Source organism: Crocodylus siamensis, chromosome 6 (genome assembly GCF_052110815.1).
Source record: "Crocodylus siamensis isolate JL-2025a chromosome 6, ASM5211081v1, whole genome shotgun sequence".
NCBI classification, from domain to species: Eukaryota; Metazoa; Chordata; order Crocodylia; family Crocodylidae; genus Crocodylus; species Crocodylus siamensis.
In genome coordinates, this window is record NC_143400.1 from 1,970,317 (window position 1) to 1,985,925 (window position 15,609).

General features: G+C 59.7%; 2 protein-coding genes across 4 annotated transcripts; both read left to right on the top strand.

The window, feature by feature from the left end:
* Positions 1 to 535: 535 nt before the first annotated feature.
* On the top strand, positions 536 to 6,486 carry LOC149860395 (cytochrome P450 2G1-like). Of its 3 annotated transcripts, none has more exons than XM_090054868.1 (9): positions 536 to 715; positions 1,660 to 1,822; positions 1,959 to 2,108; positions 2,390 to 2,553; positions 2,857 to 3,033; positions 3,839 to 3,980; positions 4,463 to 4,650; positions 5,144 to 5,285; positions 5,805 to 6,486. In XM_090054868.1, the coding sequence occupies exons 1-9, from the start codon at positions 536 to 538 to the stop codon at positions 5,984 to 5,986; spliced, it is 1,488 nt and encodes a 495-aa protein (XP_089910994.1). In that variant the 3' UTR covers positions 5,987 to 6,486. The 3 variants fall into 3 exon arrangements, with proteins under 3 accessions (XP_089910994.1, XP_089910993.1, XP_089910995.1); XM_090054867.1 differs by having other exon boundaries at positions 2,393 to 2,553; XM_090054869.1 differs by having other exon boundaries at positions 548 to 715; positions 1,660 to 1,813; positions 1,947 to 2,108; positions 2,393 to 2,553.
* On the top strand, positions 6,235 to 15,577 carry LOC149860396 (cytochrome P450 2A13-like). Its single transcript, XM_090051416.1, has 4 exons — positions 6,235 to 6,259; positions 6,348 to 6,481; positions 14,648 to 14,809; positions 15,112 to 15,577. The coding sequence occupies exons 1-4, from the start codon at positions 6,235 to 6,237 to the stop codon at positions 15,277 to 15,279; spliced, it is 489 nt and encodes a 162-aa protein (XP_089907542.1). The 3' UTR covers positions 15,280 to 15,577.
* Positions 15,578 to 15,609: the final 32 nt, after the last annotated feature.

Sequence of the window (15,609 nt, forward strand, 5' to 3'; positions counted from 1 at the left end):
GTTCAACTGGGCTGAGACATGACTTATGTCATGCTCCGGTTGTGTCTTTGGCCTTGGCGCATGGCGGGGTTGAACTCAAGCCTTGCACGGGGGCCCACAGCTCAAGCAGGACAGGCGGGGGCTTGGCTTTACATCGGGCTGAAGTTGGGTGTAGTCCTTGTACTATCCTTGGGGTGCTTTGGGGTCTCAGCCTCCAGCCCAGGCCTTGACACTTTCCAGGGGAAGAAATGACCTGGGCTGGGTAGGGCCTATGCCCTCTCCCGTCGTGCCACCAGTCCCTGTGGCAGTTCCCAGGCTACGGACAGGGTACGGCAGCATGCACAACACATGGTCCTGGCCCCATGCACCCCACACCCCTCACGTTCACCCTCCACGGCTCCCAGGCTCTTCTCCACCCCCTGCCTGGGACACTGTAACTCTATCAGGTAAACAAGATTGGGTTTCCCCAGGGAAGGTGGGGGCCCCCACCGGGCTGCTGGTATATAGCAGAGGAGCTGCAGCTGGCTCGGGCACTCGGAGCCAGGCGCTGCCCACCATGGAGCTGGCGGGGGCCATGACCATCTTCCTGGCCATCTGCATCTCATGCCTGGCACTGGCCTCGGCCTGGAGGAGGATGCACAAAGGGGGGAGGCTGCCCCCGGGCCCGACCCCATTGCCCTTCATCGGCAACCTGCTGCAGGTGCGCACTGACGAGACCTTCAAGTCCTTCATGGAGGTGAGTCGACCCCAAGCCCTGGGCAGGGAGGGGCTGGGGACCAAAAGCCAGTCTCCATCTCCTCCCTCGCCCTGTCTGTGTCTGTCTCTCCCTCCCCCTGTATACAACTAGTCCCCCACCGCACACATCCAGCTCTCCTTTGTCTGGCTCTCTGTCCACCTATCCCCACAGGCACCTGTCTGTGTTTCTTCTCTCCCCATGGGCTGTCCATCCATCCCCACACCCCCCCTCCACCTGCCCATCCCTCCCTCCATCCCCATGTCTATCTTTCTGTCCCATAGGTGTTTGCTCATGTGTCCTCTCTCCCTGTGCCCATCTGTCCATCTATCCATGCTCTATAGCTCCCATCCATCCATTCATCCCCATGTGAGTCTGTCTGTCCATCTGTCCTCATAAATCTGCTCCTGTTGCCTCTCTCCCCAAGGCTATCCATGCATCCATCCCCTCATTCGCCCCTCTCCATCCATCAGTCCCTCGATCCCCATGTCTGCCTGCCTATCTATCTGTCCTTTTAGCCTCATAGATTGGTGTTCATGTTTCCTCTCTTCCCATGGTCATCCATTCATCCATCCCCATATCTTCCTCTCTGTCTGTCTGTCCATCTGTCCCCATAGGTCTCTTCCCATCTTTCCTCTCTCCCCATGTGCATCCATCCACCCAGCTTCCTCACACGTATTCATCTATCCACCCCCACTCACATGCCTTCCTCTGTGGGTATCTGTCCATCTTTTCCCATGACCATCCATCTCTCCCCTGCCTGTTTGCCTGTCTGTCCACCCCCGGTTTGCGCCCGGGAATGGGGGGGTCCATGGCCTCTGTTCTCATGAGTGGGGAGGGAACCACCCCCTCATCTGGCCCTTTACTGAATGCGGCACTAGCCGGAGGCTCACGAGCCCAAGGAGCTGCAGGGGTGTGACAGGTGCTCCCCTTCACCCCCGCGGCAGCTGAAGGAGAAGTATGGGCCAGTGTTCACGGTGTACCTGGGCCCACGGCGCGTTGTGGTGCTGTGCGGGCACGAGGCTGTCAAGGAGGCACTGGTTGACCAGGCTGAGGAGTTCAGTGGCCGCGGGGAGCTGGCCTCCATCGAACGCAACTTCAACAGCTTCGGTGAGCGCCAGGAGCAGCGTGGGGAGCTGGGCAGGGTGGGCCGGGCAGGGGGCATCATGCTAGAGCAGGGCAGGGCTCATAGCCCGGCTCCAGGTCCGTCCAGCGCCAAGCCCTGGCTCTCTCCCGCGGTCCTCAGGAGTGGCTCTGGCCAACGGGGAGCGGTGGAAGCAGCTGCGCCGGTTCTCACTCACCACCCTGCGCAACTTCGGCATGGGCAAGCGCAGCATCGAGGAGCGCATCCAGGAGGAGGCCCAGTACCTGCTGGAGGAGCTGCGCAAAACGAGAGGTGCGTGCGGGGCCTCGGCCGCCACCTCGGCCCCAGGCTGCCTGCATGGCGAGGCTCTTGTCTCCCAAGGGGAGACCGATCTCAGCTTAGGCCAGCACCTGTTGTGAGGACTCTGCGGCGGGAAGGGCCTTTGGGTCCCGCCTGAGTTTGCAGAGAGCCTGACATGCCTGCTCTGAGACGGGGGGGAGGCGCGGCTTCTGCTCAGCTCTGCCCCTGCCAAGCTGGGTGGAGCCACCGCGTGTTCCCCCGCTGACCCCCGACCCCTGCACCCGTGCCCCGAGCAGCCCAGCCCTTTGACCCTACCTTCTACCTGAGCCGCACCGTGTCCAACGTCATCAGCTCCGTCGTCTTCGGCAGCCGCTTCGACTACGAGGACAAGCAATTCCTCTCCCTCCTGCGCATGATTAACGAGAGCTTCATCGAGATGAGCACACCCTGGGCCCAGGTACTGAGGGCTGGGCACCACGTTAAGCGGGGCTGTGAACTTAGGGGCTGGGTGGTGCTGGGTCCAGCTGCCTGGGGCTGGATTTCAGAGTTGCTGAGACCGGAGGACGCAGCTTGTATAGTCCCTGTCCCCACACGTGGCCCTGAGCCTGGGAGTGAGGAAGGAAGTGAGGGTGGTTTTTGCGGGGCGGCGGTGGCTGGAGGTACTAAGGGAATCCCAGGCTGGCGCTGCTAAGGCCCTGGAGCCCGTGGGGCCTCACCATGCGCCCGGCGCTGTCTCTTTCTCTCTCTCTCCCTCCGGCAGCTCTACGACATGTACTCGTGCATCATGCAGTACCTGCCCGGGCGCCACAACCGTGTCTACTACCTCATCGAGGACCTCAAGGAGTTTATTGCCGAGCGGGTACAGGCCAACCAGACAACCCTGGACCCCAACTCCCCACGGGACTTCATCGACTGTTTCCTCATCCAGATGGAGAAGGTATTCCCTGCCCCTGCACCTAGCTCTGCCCCTGCCCGCACTTCAGGAGGGACGTGGACAGCGTGGAGAGGGTCCAGAGGAGGCCACTCGCATGGTCAGGGGCAGCAGGGCAGGCCCTACGAGGAGAGGCGACAGGACCTGAACCTGTTCAGCCTCCACAAGAGAAGGCTGAGGGGGGTCTAGTGGCCTGTTATAAACTAGTCAGGGGGGACCAGCAGGCACTGGGGGAGTCCCTGTTCCCCCGAGCACGGCCAGGAGTGACCAGGGATAACGGTCACAAGCTGGCAGAGGGCAGGTTCAGGCTAGACATCAGGAGGCGCGACTTTGCGGTCAGGACGGCTAGGGTCTGGGACCGACTTCCAAGAGAAGTGGTGCAGGCCCCTACCCTGGGGGGCTTCAGAAGGAGGCTGGATGAACACCTTGCTGGGGTCGTTTGACCCCAGTACTCTTTCCTGCCCTGGCGGGGGGTCAGACCAGATGATCTGCTCAGGTCCCTTCCCACCCGACCGACTATGAAACTGGAGACAAGCTGCCCTGGGTGTAGGGGCAGGGCTGGCTTCGGGGTGAACGGCTGTCCCCAGTGGGCTAGGACAGCATGGGCTGCATCCAACATGGTGCTGGCAGGAGAGAGGGTCCCACAGCTCAACCTCTGCTGCAGTCTCCCTGGGTGACCTCAGACACCTGCTGCCCCTCCCCATGCCTCAGTTTCCCAAGCTTTTCTCAAACAAAGCCATCAATTGTAAGGGGGGCCTTGAGACCCTCCCCACCGCTGACGTGCTCCTCCCTTTGCTGTCCCCTTCTGCAGGAGCGGAAGAACCCGAACAGCGAATTCAACCTCAAGAACCTGGTCCTGACCACGCTCAACCTGTTCTTCGCCGGCACCGAGACCGTCAGCTCCACCCTGCGCTACGGCTTCCTCTTCCTCATGAGGTACCCCAAGGTGCAAGGTAAGCACCTGCGACTGCGCGAGAACGGCTCGCGTGCCCTGGACCCTTCCCCCTTTGGGGAATCGCCCACAGCCAAGCAGCATGGGGTCTCTAGCGCATGGCTGAGTGATTCTGCTTCTCTCCCACTGAGGGTGGCTCACATACGCGCTGGTGGAAGGAGGCTGCCAGGCAGCTCCGTCCACAAGAGATTGGCCCCTGGTCCTGGACCACACAGGCCTCTTTCGTCTGAGCTTAGAGGCAGAAGCCCCACAACGGGGGAAGACACGGTCCCGGGGATCAATTGCCACTGGGGCGCACACCTGCGCACCCAGGTTGCACACCCAAGTCCCCGGCGGTAGCTGACGTCCTGCCTGCTGCCCCAGCCCTCGAAGCCCTGGATCGGGGCGGGGGGGTGGTTACAACCTCCTGAGCCCCCCATGCCTCACAGCTCCCAGCCACGAGGGTCTGCCCCGCCGGCATCTCACATGTTCCCCTCCCAACAGGGAAGGTGCACCAGGAGATCGACCAGGTCATTGGGCGCAACCGCATCCCAGCCAGCGAGGACCGCATGAGCATGCCCTACACGGATGCCGTCATCCATGAGATCCAGCGCCTCACGGACATCGTGCCCATGGGTGTGCCCCACACCGTCACCCGGGACACCCAGTTTCGCGGATACACCCTCCCTAAGGTGCGGGAGGTGGGGGTGGCCCCTGACTCTTGCCAGCCCCCAGGGCAGTGCTTGGCTTCTGCAAACAGCCTCACAGGGAAGGGAGGGGCCCACTACCCACAGGCTCTAGGTGTTGAGGCCTCCCACCACCCCTGCCACGGGCTTTGGGGCTTGCTCTGGGCTAGAGCTAAACTTCCCCTGGCGCCTGCTCCGGACACCAGCTGCCCCCAGATGCCTCTGGCTGTGGGCGCTCGGGGAGTCACAGCCTTGCAACCTCTGGCATCTCCCTGCTCTGGTGCCCGCCAACGCCTGCAGCAGGAAAGGACCGGTCACTTGGGTTCCTGAGCAAAACACACACCGTAGGGGCCCAGTGTCTCAGGATCGGGCCCTTTTTGGGAGCCTCAGAGCCCCCACGCCCGGGTCTGCAGGCCCATCGGTGGGTGAAAAATGACCTAAAAACGAAAGCTGTGCGCCAGCTGCCCGGAGGCTGAGCCGAGTCCCGGTGCTCCCGCAGGGCACCGATGTGTTCCCGCTGCTGGGCTCCGTCCTGCGGGACCCCAAGTACTTCAGCCAGCCGGACGCCTTCAACCCGGGGCACTTCCTGGACGAGAACGGCCGCTTCAAGAAGAACGACGCCTTCGTGCCTTTCTCCTCTGGTACGAGCTCTGCCCCCCGCCCCTTCCCTGCTCCTGTCATCTGGCTCATCCCCGTGGGGAGAGGGGCACGGCGGGGGGCCGTCTCTCGCCAACTAGTCCTGCAAAGGTAGCGGCTGCACCGCAGGTGGGTAGCGGAGGTCTGGACCGCGGCCGGGTCGTCTAGCAGAGCGTGCGTCGGATGAGCGGGAGCTCCCCGCTTCCACTGGCGGTGAAGCCAGTTGGTTCAAAGCGGGGTCTGGGAGCTCCGGGAGAGGGACTGGAGTCCGGCGGGTTGAAGCCTCGGGGCTCCTTGGGGCCCTCCCAGCTCCTGGGTGGGGAGTGGGCCCTCGAGGGTTAGAGCCGGGGGCGATGGGGAGCCAAGTTGTCTCCCAGCCACGAGAGACCAGTTGGAATTGGGGTTCAAGACTGCCGAGCCCTCGTCCCTGGGGGATGCTCTTCCCGCACCTGCCCTGGCCCGTCTGGGGGTGGCCCTAGGAGAGAAGCCCCCAGGACGTGGCCTGACCTGGCTCTGGTCTACAGGGAAGCGGGTGTGCCTGGGCGAGGCCATGGCCCGCATGGAGCTCTTCCTCTACTTCACCACCATCCTGCAGAGCTTCTCCCTCCAGTCCCTGGTGCCCCCCGAGGACATCGACGTCTCCCCCAAGATCAGCGGCTTTGGCAACATCCCGCCCACCTACCAGCTCTGCCTGGTGCCGCGCTGAGCCTGCCAACCCCTCCTGGAGCTTCGCCCGGGGCAGCCGGGGCACCCAAAGCAGCTCAGATACTGGTTAGAAGCAAAGCCCTCCTGCGTAGCCAGCGGCACCTCCGCCTCCGCCTGCCGGGGCTGGGGAAGAGGGTGGACACGGATGCCGCTTCCTGGGAGGTGGTCAGCGTGGTCCTGCCATGGAGCCGGTCCTTGGAGGGATCCCGCAACACCAGCACCTCCGTCGCTCTCCCCCGGTCCGGCTCCATGTTCGTGCAGCGGCCTGGGCAAGGTCGGGACTGTTAGAAAGCCTCTGCACCCTCGACGGAGACTCCGCGCAGGGGCCAGGGTCAGCTAAGAGCGCCCGGCGCTCCCTGCAGATGCACGTGGCCGTGTCGGGCTGGTGGATCCCAACGGGCTTCGCAGAGGCAACAGCAAGGACCTGGGCATCGTGAAGGCAGACGCAGGCTGCTCTGCCCCCGTGGCTCCGGGCACACAGGTGCCTCTGCGCTGGGTCAGAGGGGCTTCATCTGCCAGCAGCAGCTCTGTGTGTCCTCTCCAGCCCCTCCGCGGGCAGTGTGCGGCGCCTGGCGCTCGGGGAAAGCGGACCCCGTGGGACCCCCCTCCCCCCATTCTCTCCAGCCGGCTGTAGCAAGCCGGTCAGTGATGATGGGCGAGCGAGCTGGGAGTCCTGCTGGGAGTCTCCGGTCTGGGAGCAGCCCCTTCTCCACCCCCACTCCCAGCTCCCCTTCTAGGGGAACTTTGCCCTTTCCCCTGCCTTGTTTTGCTTTGGCTGCCTGGAGGTGACGGCTGGGATGCGGCTGGCTCTGGGGTAGGCCAGAGCCAACGTGGCTCTGGTTCTCCTTGCACTCTCTTCCCCCTTCCCAGGGCATCTGGGAGGGGCTCCTCATTTCCCCATGGCGGGGGGCCATGGCCTTGATTTCCCAATTGCAATAAAGGCAAAATGCTGCAATGTGGCAGGAGCTTCATGTCCTGTTCTGTGCACAGGAGAGCAGCACACGGCTGCCCCATGGCATACTCTTTTTTTGTTGGGGGGGGCTGCTTTTCCAGGTAGAGGGCTCCTGGGGAAGAAACCACAGCAGCTGCAGGGGGACAGAGAGTCCCTCACCACCCGTCTTGCCTCCAGAAAGCCTGCATGGGACCTGCTACATGTGGCCAGGGGCAGCCCTGCCAGATAGCAGGGGCGGGAGCCAGTGCTGGGGGGAGATGCAGCTCCCTGTGCCCCCCTCTCCCAGGCACTGGTGAGGCTGCAGCTTGCAGCATGGCAGAAGGCGGCGCCTGCATGGCTGCCCGGGCTGGCTGGCACACATGTGCCCGTGTCACGTACCCGTCAGCCTCTGTGCTCCATTCTCCGTACCAGAAGCAGGTGGCAGGTGGCAGGCTGGCCCGGGGGACCGGACTCGCTGGCGGCTCCCAGGTGCTGTGGAGATGGACGTGGAGACATGGGGCGGCTGTCCGGGGCTGGCAGTGCTGGTGCTGGAAGGGGTCACTGCACCCTGCTCCCCTCCAGCTCCCCAGTCCCAGGAGTTCAGGGCCCTGGGGCTTGCACCGCCAGCATGCAGTTTGCGTTGGACGATCTAGGCCGAGACACAGCGAGGGCAGGGCAGATTCTGCATCCAGTTAGCTGCGTGGCCTCAAGCCTTCAGCCCATGTCTGGGAGTCTGGCTGGCATCGGCAGGCTGCCAGATAGCACGTGCTGAGATCAGGGTCCCCGTCAGGCTTGTAGCTACCGCCCAGGCCATCTCAGCCAGCAATTTCACCAATAAGCGCTCACGGGAACGTTTGCCTCCCCTCTCTTGCACCTTTCAGCTGAGGAGTCAGGTCTGGCTGGGGGCAGAGGCCAGCCCCAGTAGCGTCTTGTCCAGGAAAGTCTGGACAGAGGCAGCAAAGGGAGGTGATGAAGCCAGCAGGTCACTTATAATTGTCTGTTCTGGCAGGGACTCCCGCTTTCCCTCTGGGTCTGGGCAGTGATACAAGGCAGGCCCTTCTTGTCTCCAGCTGGAGCAAGATGGGGACCTCACCAGGGAGCGTCTGGAGGGACTAGACAGATTTAAACCAGCCGGTCCGGACGATCTCCACCCCCGAGAGCTGAGGAAATTGGCTGCGGTCATTGCGGGACCCCCGGCACGGCTGTACAAGCACTCGGGCTCTGGGGTGGGGCCGGAGGCCTGGAAGAGGCCAACGTGGTCCCATCTTCAAAAAAGGGAAAAAGGAGGACCCGGGAACTATGGGCCAGTCAGTCTTACCTCGATCCTGGGGAAGCGCTTTGAGAGAGTTATCCTGGCGCATGTCCACGAGGGGCCGGGGGGAGATTATGCTTAGGAGCAATCAACACGGGTTCATTTGAGACAGGTCCTGTCAGACCAACCTGGTGACCTCCTACGACCAGGTCACCAAATCCTTGGACACAGGGGGAGCAGTGGACATCGTCTTCCTGGACTTTAGGAAGGCCTTTGACACCGTCTCTCACCCCGTTCTCATTAAAAAAGTAGGAGATTGTGGTGTTGATGCCTACACAGGCAGATGTGGTGGTGGACGGGTCCTTCTCAGCCTGGAAGGACATGGGCAGTGGGGTCCCCCAGGGCTCGGTCCTCGGACCCGCACTGTTCAACATCTGCATCAGCGACTTGGACGAGGGGGTGAAAAGCAACTGTTCAAATGTGCTGATGACACTAAGATGTGGGGGGACGTGGGCACACTGGAGGGAGGAATAGGCTGTGATCGGACCTAGGCAGGTTACAGGGGTGGGCGGATGAGAACAGGATGGGATTCAACACTGACAAGTGCAAGGTGCTGCACCTGGGGAGGGAGAACCAGCACCATACCTACAGGCTGGGGACTCCCTTCTCATCAGGGCAGAGGCAGAAAAGGATCTTGGAGTCATCACTGATGCCAAGATGAACGTGGGCCGGCAGTGTGGGGACACGGTCAGGAAGGCCACCCGCACCTTGTCGTGCATCCACAGATGCATCTCGAGCAGGTCCGGGGAGGTGATCCCCCCCTCTGTGTGGCACTGGTCAGGCCGCAGCTGGAGTCCTGCGTCCAGCTCTGGGCGCCGCACTTCAGGGGGGATGTGGACAGCATGGAGAGGGGCCAGAGGAGGCCACTCGCATGGTCAGGGGGCAGCAGGGCAGGCCCTACGAGGAGAGGCGACGGGACCTGAACCTGTTCAGCCTCCACAAGAGAAGGCCGAGGGGGATCTTGTGGCCTGTTAAAAACTAGTCGGGGGGGACCAGCAGGCACTGGGGGAGCACTGTTCCCCCGAGCACCCCCAGGAGTGACCAGGAATAGCGGTCACAAGCTGGCGGAGGGGAGATTCAGACTAGACATCAGGAGGCGCGACTTCACGGTCAGGGTGGCTAGGGTCTGGGACCAGCTTCCAAGAGAAGTGGTGCAGGCTCCTGCCCTGGGGGGCTTTAAGAGGAGGATAAATGAACATCTTGCTGGGGTCGTTTGACCCCAGTACTCTTTCCTGCCCAGGGCAGGGGGTCGGAGTTTTGACTGGAAAAGGGCCAATGTGGTTCCCATTTTCAAGAAGGGGAGGAAGGAGGACCCGGGCAACTATAGGCCAATTAGTCTCACCTCCATCCTTGGCAAAGTCTTTGAAAAAATTATCAAGGCTCACATTTGTGAGAGCCCGGCAGGACAAATTATGCTGAGGGGAAACCAGCACGGGTTCGTGGCAGGCAGATCGTGCCTACACCAATCTAGTCTCTTTTTATGACCAGGTTACAAAACGCCTCGACGCAGGAGGGGGGGTGGATGTCGTATACTTGGACTTCAGGAAGGCCTTTGACACGGTATCCCACCCCATACTGGTGAACAAGTTAAGGGGCTGTGACTTGGATGACTGCACAGTCCGGTGGGTGGAGAATTGGCTGGAGGGTCGCACCCAGAGAGTTGTGGTGGATGGGTCGGTTTCGACCTGGAGGGGTGTGGGCAGTGGGGTCCCGCAGGGCTCGGTCCTTGGACCGATACTCTTTAATGTCTTCATCAGCGACTTGGACGAGGGGGTGAAATGTACTCTGTCCAAGTTTGCAGATGACACTAAGCTATGGGGCGAAGTGGACACGCCGGAGGGCAGGGAGCAGCTGCAAGCAGACCTGGACAGGTTAGACAAGTGGGCAGAAAACAACAGAATGCAGTTCAACAAGGAGAAATGCAAAGTGCTGCATCTAGGGAGGTTACAAGAAATAATGGCCACAAGCTAGAGGAGAGCAGATTTAGATTGGATATTAGGAGGAACTTCTTCACAGTTCGAGTGGCCAAGGTCTGGAACGGGCTCCCAAGGGAGGTGGTGCTCTCCCCTACCCTGGGGGTCTTCAAGCGAAGGCTGGATGTGTATCTAGCTGGGGTAATGTAGGCCCGGCACTCTTTCCTGCTTATGCAGGGGGTTGGACTCGATGATCTATTGAGGTCCCTTCCGACCCTAGCATCTATGAATCTATGAATCTGCTCAGGTCTCTTCCGATCCGACCTACTATGAAACTGTCTCAGTCAGACCCTGAAGAGGTAGTTGCAGTGCATTCGGGCTGTCTCCGTGGCTGTGCTGGCTGGAGTTCACCTGGAGGGTTTGAGCTGCAGGCTCAAGTGCCGAGCATGGAGCTGCCTCTGGTCCCACCAGCTGGTGAGAGCAGGCGGCTGATACCCACCAGTTGGGTGAGCTTCCCAGGGGGCTTTTTGCTGAGCCTTGTTGGGATGGGCTGGCAGGAGCATATGGGGAAACCTTCCACCAGGGAAACACATGAGAACAAAAAAAGCCTGGCTTAGAGGAACAGGAGCCTTTCTGGCACCTGGATCTGGCACCTGGCATCTTGGATCTGGCAAGGTGCCCTGGGGCTGCCTTTGAAACAAGACCTGCCGTGCTTGGCCATGTCCTCGTGCTGCCACGAGTCTGCTCTTGCTAGAAGCTCGGGGGAGGGGGAGGGGTTGGAGAGGCAACGAAGGGACTGTCTTGGGTAAGAGGAGCTAGAATGAAAGGGGAGGATAAAGACTCCATCTAGGGCCATGCTGCTTTGGGCTCCCAGCGTAGTAGAGGGGAGCACACATGGGGTTATGACCAGAGGAAGGTGCTGGGAGGTGCATGGGGACCGACAGACCCAAGGACTTGTCAGGATGGCTGGGTAGATCTGTACTCCCTCATTACAGCCCTCTTGGCTCCCGTCATCTGCGTTGTGTTGCTAGCACTCCAGGTCTCCGCCAGTGTAGTGGAGGGGAGGATTCAGCCTCGTTCTAGCCAGAAGCCAGGGGCTCAGGTCCAGCTTCTTGTCCGGGCTGAGACCTCTTTAGTGGAGAGGTCCCTTCACTGGAGGGTGAGGTCCCCTCTCTTGCATCGACTTGCTCTTGGCGGAGGGACCTCTCCACTGAAGGGCAGGGCTCAAGCGTGCTCATTGCTATGGGGCAGAAATGCTAGGCTCAATACAGAGCCCCTGTGCACAGGTTAGCAGCAGTGGAGCACACGAGGCCATGATATACAGCTAGAGGCCATTATAGGAGAGAGGCTGGGCAGGCACTCCTGGGGTAAGATATGTGTCAAGTCTGAGGGGGTGATTCTGACACACGTATGTGTGTACTTCTGCGTGCATCAGCCCACAGACAACACCTGTACCCAACCAGAAAAGTAGGGCTTAGGTGCCCAAAGCTTGAGTGTGGATGGAGGCTCCCTTTGTCAGTTTTGTCGCCTCTCTCCCGGCCCTGGGGCCCAAGACCATGCCCCTGCCTCAGCGTTCAGGCTGGGTGTTGGCTAGCACAACAGTGGGGCTTTGTGCCCTGGTTACTACTTGCAGTTCATATGAACTCAAGCAGAAAATCCAGCGGGCAGGGCACCTGGAAGTAGGTGCCTGGTGCTGGTGTCAGGCTGAGCAAGGCTGGCTTTATGTCTTATATCAGTAACAGTTCCCAGCCCCAGGGCCCAGTTCCCCTGCTGTGAGTAGTAGGAACCTGGGGGCAGGGTAAAATGAAGAGGCCAGAGAGCAGAGAACTCCTCCACTCCTGCTCATCTTGGTGGTTTGTATCCATGAAACCTCAGCAGCTTCACAAAGGTGGTGACAATGAGACCCAGGAGCAGGGCTGATGACCCCCATGATGTGTGCCCAGAACTCAGATCCATGGCTCCTCCAGGTGCTTGAGAGGCCGACATCCTGCTCTTAGCGTGACAGGTGTTAACAAACCTCTGCAGCCTGGAGTGGTTGGACCGGATCAGCTTCCAGCCAGCCGCTCAGCCCAGCATACAGATTTACAGGGCATGGCTTTGGGCATGCTGCTGCCATGTGCAGGTAATGTGGGGCCATGCCTGGGCTCTGTCACTACATGGTTGGTGGATGAAACCAGATCCCATTTGCACAGACAAATTATGCAACCGAGGTCCTTGTGCTAGCACCTAAGGAGGTGGAGCTATAAGGTAGCTCTCAACCCAGTCGAAAGCCATTGCATGGGGCTGCAACCAACCACCGATCCCCCAGCCCCTGAGGCCCGTCTCATGGTGCTGTTTCCCCCAGGCTGCTGAGGCATTTGCACTGCTGGGCTCAGTGCTGAAGGCCCCTGAGCACTTTGAGAGACCCAGTTTTCGACCCCAGGCAGTTCCTGGATGAGAAAGGGCAATTGAAGAAGAATGAGGCCTGTTTCCCTTTCTCCAGTGGTACGAGCTCAATGGCCACACTTGGTACAGACCCAGAGAGAGCCGTGACTTCCTCCCCTTCCACCAGTGCTGCCAGCAGCTACTCATATACTTAAAGCTTCCAATGCCCCAGTCTCTGTGATCTCATTATTTTTATCTTGTGCAAACACGTTGCACCCTCCCCTCTTCTGGACTTCAGCCCAACTGTTTGCACTGCCCTCAGCAGCCGTGGTTGTGCCCCTGACCAAACCTTGCCACTCAACTACACCAGCTCCTACTCAGATGGTTGATGCAGGCCTGAGATTCCCCCCTCCCCAACTTTTGGCCCCTGAAGCCTGGCACCAAGTCCTGAGCTCTCTAGCCTCTTCCCCCAGGGAAGTGGTACTGCTTCATTGATGTGCTTGCTCACATGTAGCTCTTCCTATTCATCACCAGTGTCTGGCAGAACTTCCACTTCAAGTCTCCTGTCGCCCGCCAGGACCTTGACATCTCCCTGGAACCGGTGCCTTTGCCACCCTCTCCCTCAGCTACAAAAGCTGCTTCATCCCATGCTGGGGGGGCCTTGGAGAAGTTAGGAGATTGGTGATGGAGGCAGGGGAGAGAGTGGGGGGAGCACATGGAGAAGCCTTCATCTCTCTCAGTGTGGGAACTTGGGACATTCTTTCATGACAACTCATCCCCTCAATACTCCCTCTTACCCCACTTGGCATGGCTCAAGCTTCAGCTTCTTTCCCTGCACCTTGCTATTGCCATTTGCTTTTGTGCATGAATTGTGGCAGGTGGAAACGGCGGAAAGTCCAATGATGGAATGGAGCTGTGGTACGAGATGAGCTTCAGGGCTCAGCACTTGTGCGTTTTTTGGAGCTGGTGAAAGAGTTTTACTGAAATCCCACTTTTTAGTTTTGAGTCTTGCTGTGACCTCTGCCACGCCATGGGGTCTGTCCTTGAAGTCCTTGGTGCTGGCTTATCCACGAGGCTGACCCAGGTAGATTTCTCTCCAATAAAAGCTTCCTGCCCCTTCGCTTCCCATGTCTGCTGCCTTCCTTGTACCTGTTATATCTGAAGGAACGGGCCTTGGGGAAGGACAGGGACATCTCAAACAGGCAGGATTGGTGTGATGTCCAGAAAATAAGGGGCTGAGCTCAGTTGTTCATGCAGTCTGTTGCTGTTGGGGGCAAGAACTTGTGGTTTTTTTGAAGCTGGAGAAAGTGTTGTGTTGAAATCCCACCTCTTGGTTGCAGCACCCAGTGCAACAGGGACCAAATCAGGCCAAGTGTTGGCTAGCACAATGGCAGGGCTTTGTGCTCCGGTTAATACCTAGCATTTCATGTGAACTTGGGCAGAAAAAACAGCAGGTCAGGCACCTGGCAGTGGGTGCCCGGTGGAGGTGCCAGGCTAAGGAAAGGCTGGCAGTACACATCTGATGTCCGTAACAATGCCCAACCCCAGGGCCCGATTCCCCTGCTGCTAGTGGCAGGAATCTCTCCCATGTCAGCAAAGGAGCTAGGTGAAAAGAAGAGGGCAGAGAGTGGAGAACTCTCCCACTCCTGCCTATCTTGGTTTGTATCCATGAAATCTCTGTGGCTTTCTGCAGGGCAACAGCAGCAGAGCTTTGTCTTGGAGCTGCCCTCCATGATCTGCTCCCAGTCTGAGGGACCCCTGGGCAAGACTGAGGTCCCCCTCCAGGTGTGCCCAGAACTTGGTTCAGTGGTTCTTCCAGGAGAGGCATTTACAAAGCTGTGCAGCCTGGAGCAAAGGGACTGGAAACCATTTCACAATAGCCCAGCATCATCTGCGAACCACATGCATAGTTGTAAAGTGCACAGCTTTCAGCATGCTACTGCAGGGAACCCTGAGATTTCACCTGGACTCTGTTACCATCTAGCTAGTACAGGAAACCAAATCCAATTTACACAAACAAGTTATGCAACCAAGATTTTTGTGCTGGCACTGCAAGAGGTGGGGATAAAAGGCAGCTCTCAACCCAGTCAAACACCATTTCAGGATCAAGACTGCCACTGACCATGGATCTGCTCGGTGCAGTTGCCCCTCTTCCTGACCATCTGCCTGTCCTGCCTCATTCTCCTCTCGACATGGAAGCAGATGCAGGGGCGCAGCAAGATGCCACCGGGGCCCACACCCCTCCCACTCATTGGAAACCTGCTGCAGGTTGACACCAGCAACATGCTCAAGTCACTCATGAAGGTGCAGGGGTCTTGCTGGGCATGGGTTCCCCAATTCCCATCAGAGCCCACCCTCATGACGCTTTGAGGTGTTACTGGGGGAAGGGAGGGGAGGTAAATCAGGAGCTGTGGGGTAGAGTTTATGGATGATGTGAAATAGGAAGATTCTTACAGGTAAGAGGCATTGCGAGAGAAGGGCTGTGGAGCGTTCAGGGATGGGGAGTGTGGCAGGTGGGGGTGTCGGTAGAAGGCAACTGGGCTGGGTTGAGAGGATGCTGGGGCTGTGTGGGGAGGTGAGGTCCTCAGTGTCCCCATGTCCCACAGCTCAGTGAGAAGTACGGCCCTGTCTACACCATCCAGCTGGGCATGCGCCGTGTCGTGGTGCTGTGTGGCTACCGGGCCACGAAGGAAGCCCTGGTGGACCAGGGTGATGAGTTTGGTGGCCGTGGGGAGCAGGCCACTTTTGACCGGCTCTTCCAGGGCCACGGTTAGTGGTGTCCACAAGAAGGGGTTGGGGGGCAGCTTCTGGGACCCCAGCAGAGTGAAAGCAGCACAGCTCCATTGCCTCAGTGCTGATCTGCCCCAGATGGGAGCTCAGCCTGGTGTCGTGTGGCAGAGGTTCCCAGTCAGTGCATCACAGGAACCGGCTGGAAACTCCTTTGCTTCATTTGTGCTGCTGCAGCTCCCACCACGAATCTGGGGTGTTCCAGTCTGGTGCACTGGGAAAGCACTGTGCTCGGCTCTCCTGGGAGGGGGAGGGGGACCTACTGGGTCCTTCTCAGCCCTGACAGCAAGGCCAGCTTGGGCTCCCAGAAGCCCCAC

What these genes read in the sequence shown, in the direction of transcription:
- LOC149860395 (XM_090054868.1), top strand. Translation starts at nt 536, where the DNA reads ATGGAGCTGGCGGGGGCCATGACCATCTTCCTGGCCATCTGCATCTCA. An exon ending in GGAGCTGCGCAAAACGAGAG is followed by an intron (nt 2,109 to 2,389) that starts GTGCGTGCGGGG and finishes CCGTGCCCCGAG; the next exon opens with CAGCCCAGCCCTTTGACCCT. An exon ending in GCGGATACACCCTCCCTAAG is followed by an intron (nt 4,651 to 5,143) that starts GTGCGGGAGGTG and finishes GTGCTCCCGCAG; the next exon opens with GGCACCGATGTGTTCCCGCT.
- LOC149860396 (XM_090051416.1), top strand. Translation starts at nt 6,235, where the DNA reads ATGTTCGTGCAGCGGCCTGGGCAAG. An exon ending in CGTGCAGCGGCCTGGGCAAG is followed by an intron (nt 6,260 to 6,347) that starts GTCGGGACTGTT and finishes CGCTCCCTGCAG; the next exon opens with ATGCACGTGGCCGTGTCGGG. An exon ending in TGCTCAAGTCACTCATGAAG is followed by an intron (nt 14,810 to 15,111) that starts GTGCAGGGGTCT and finishes CATGTCCCACAG; the next exon opens with CTCAGTGAGAAGTACGGCCC.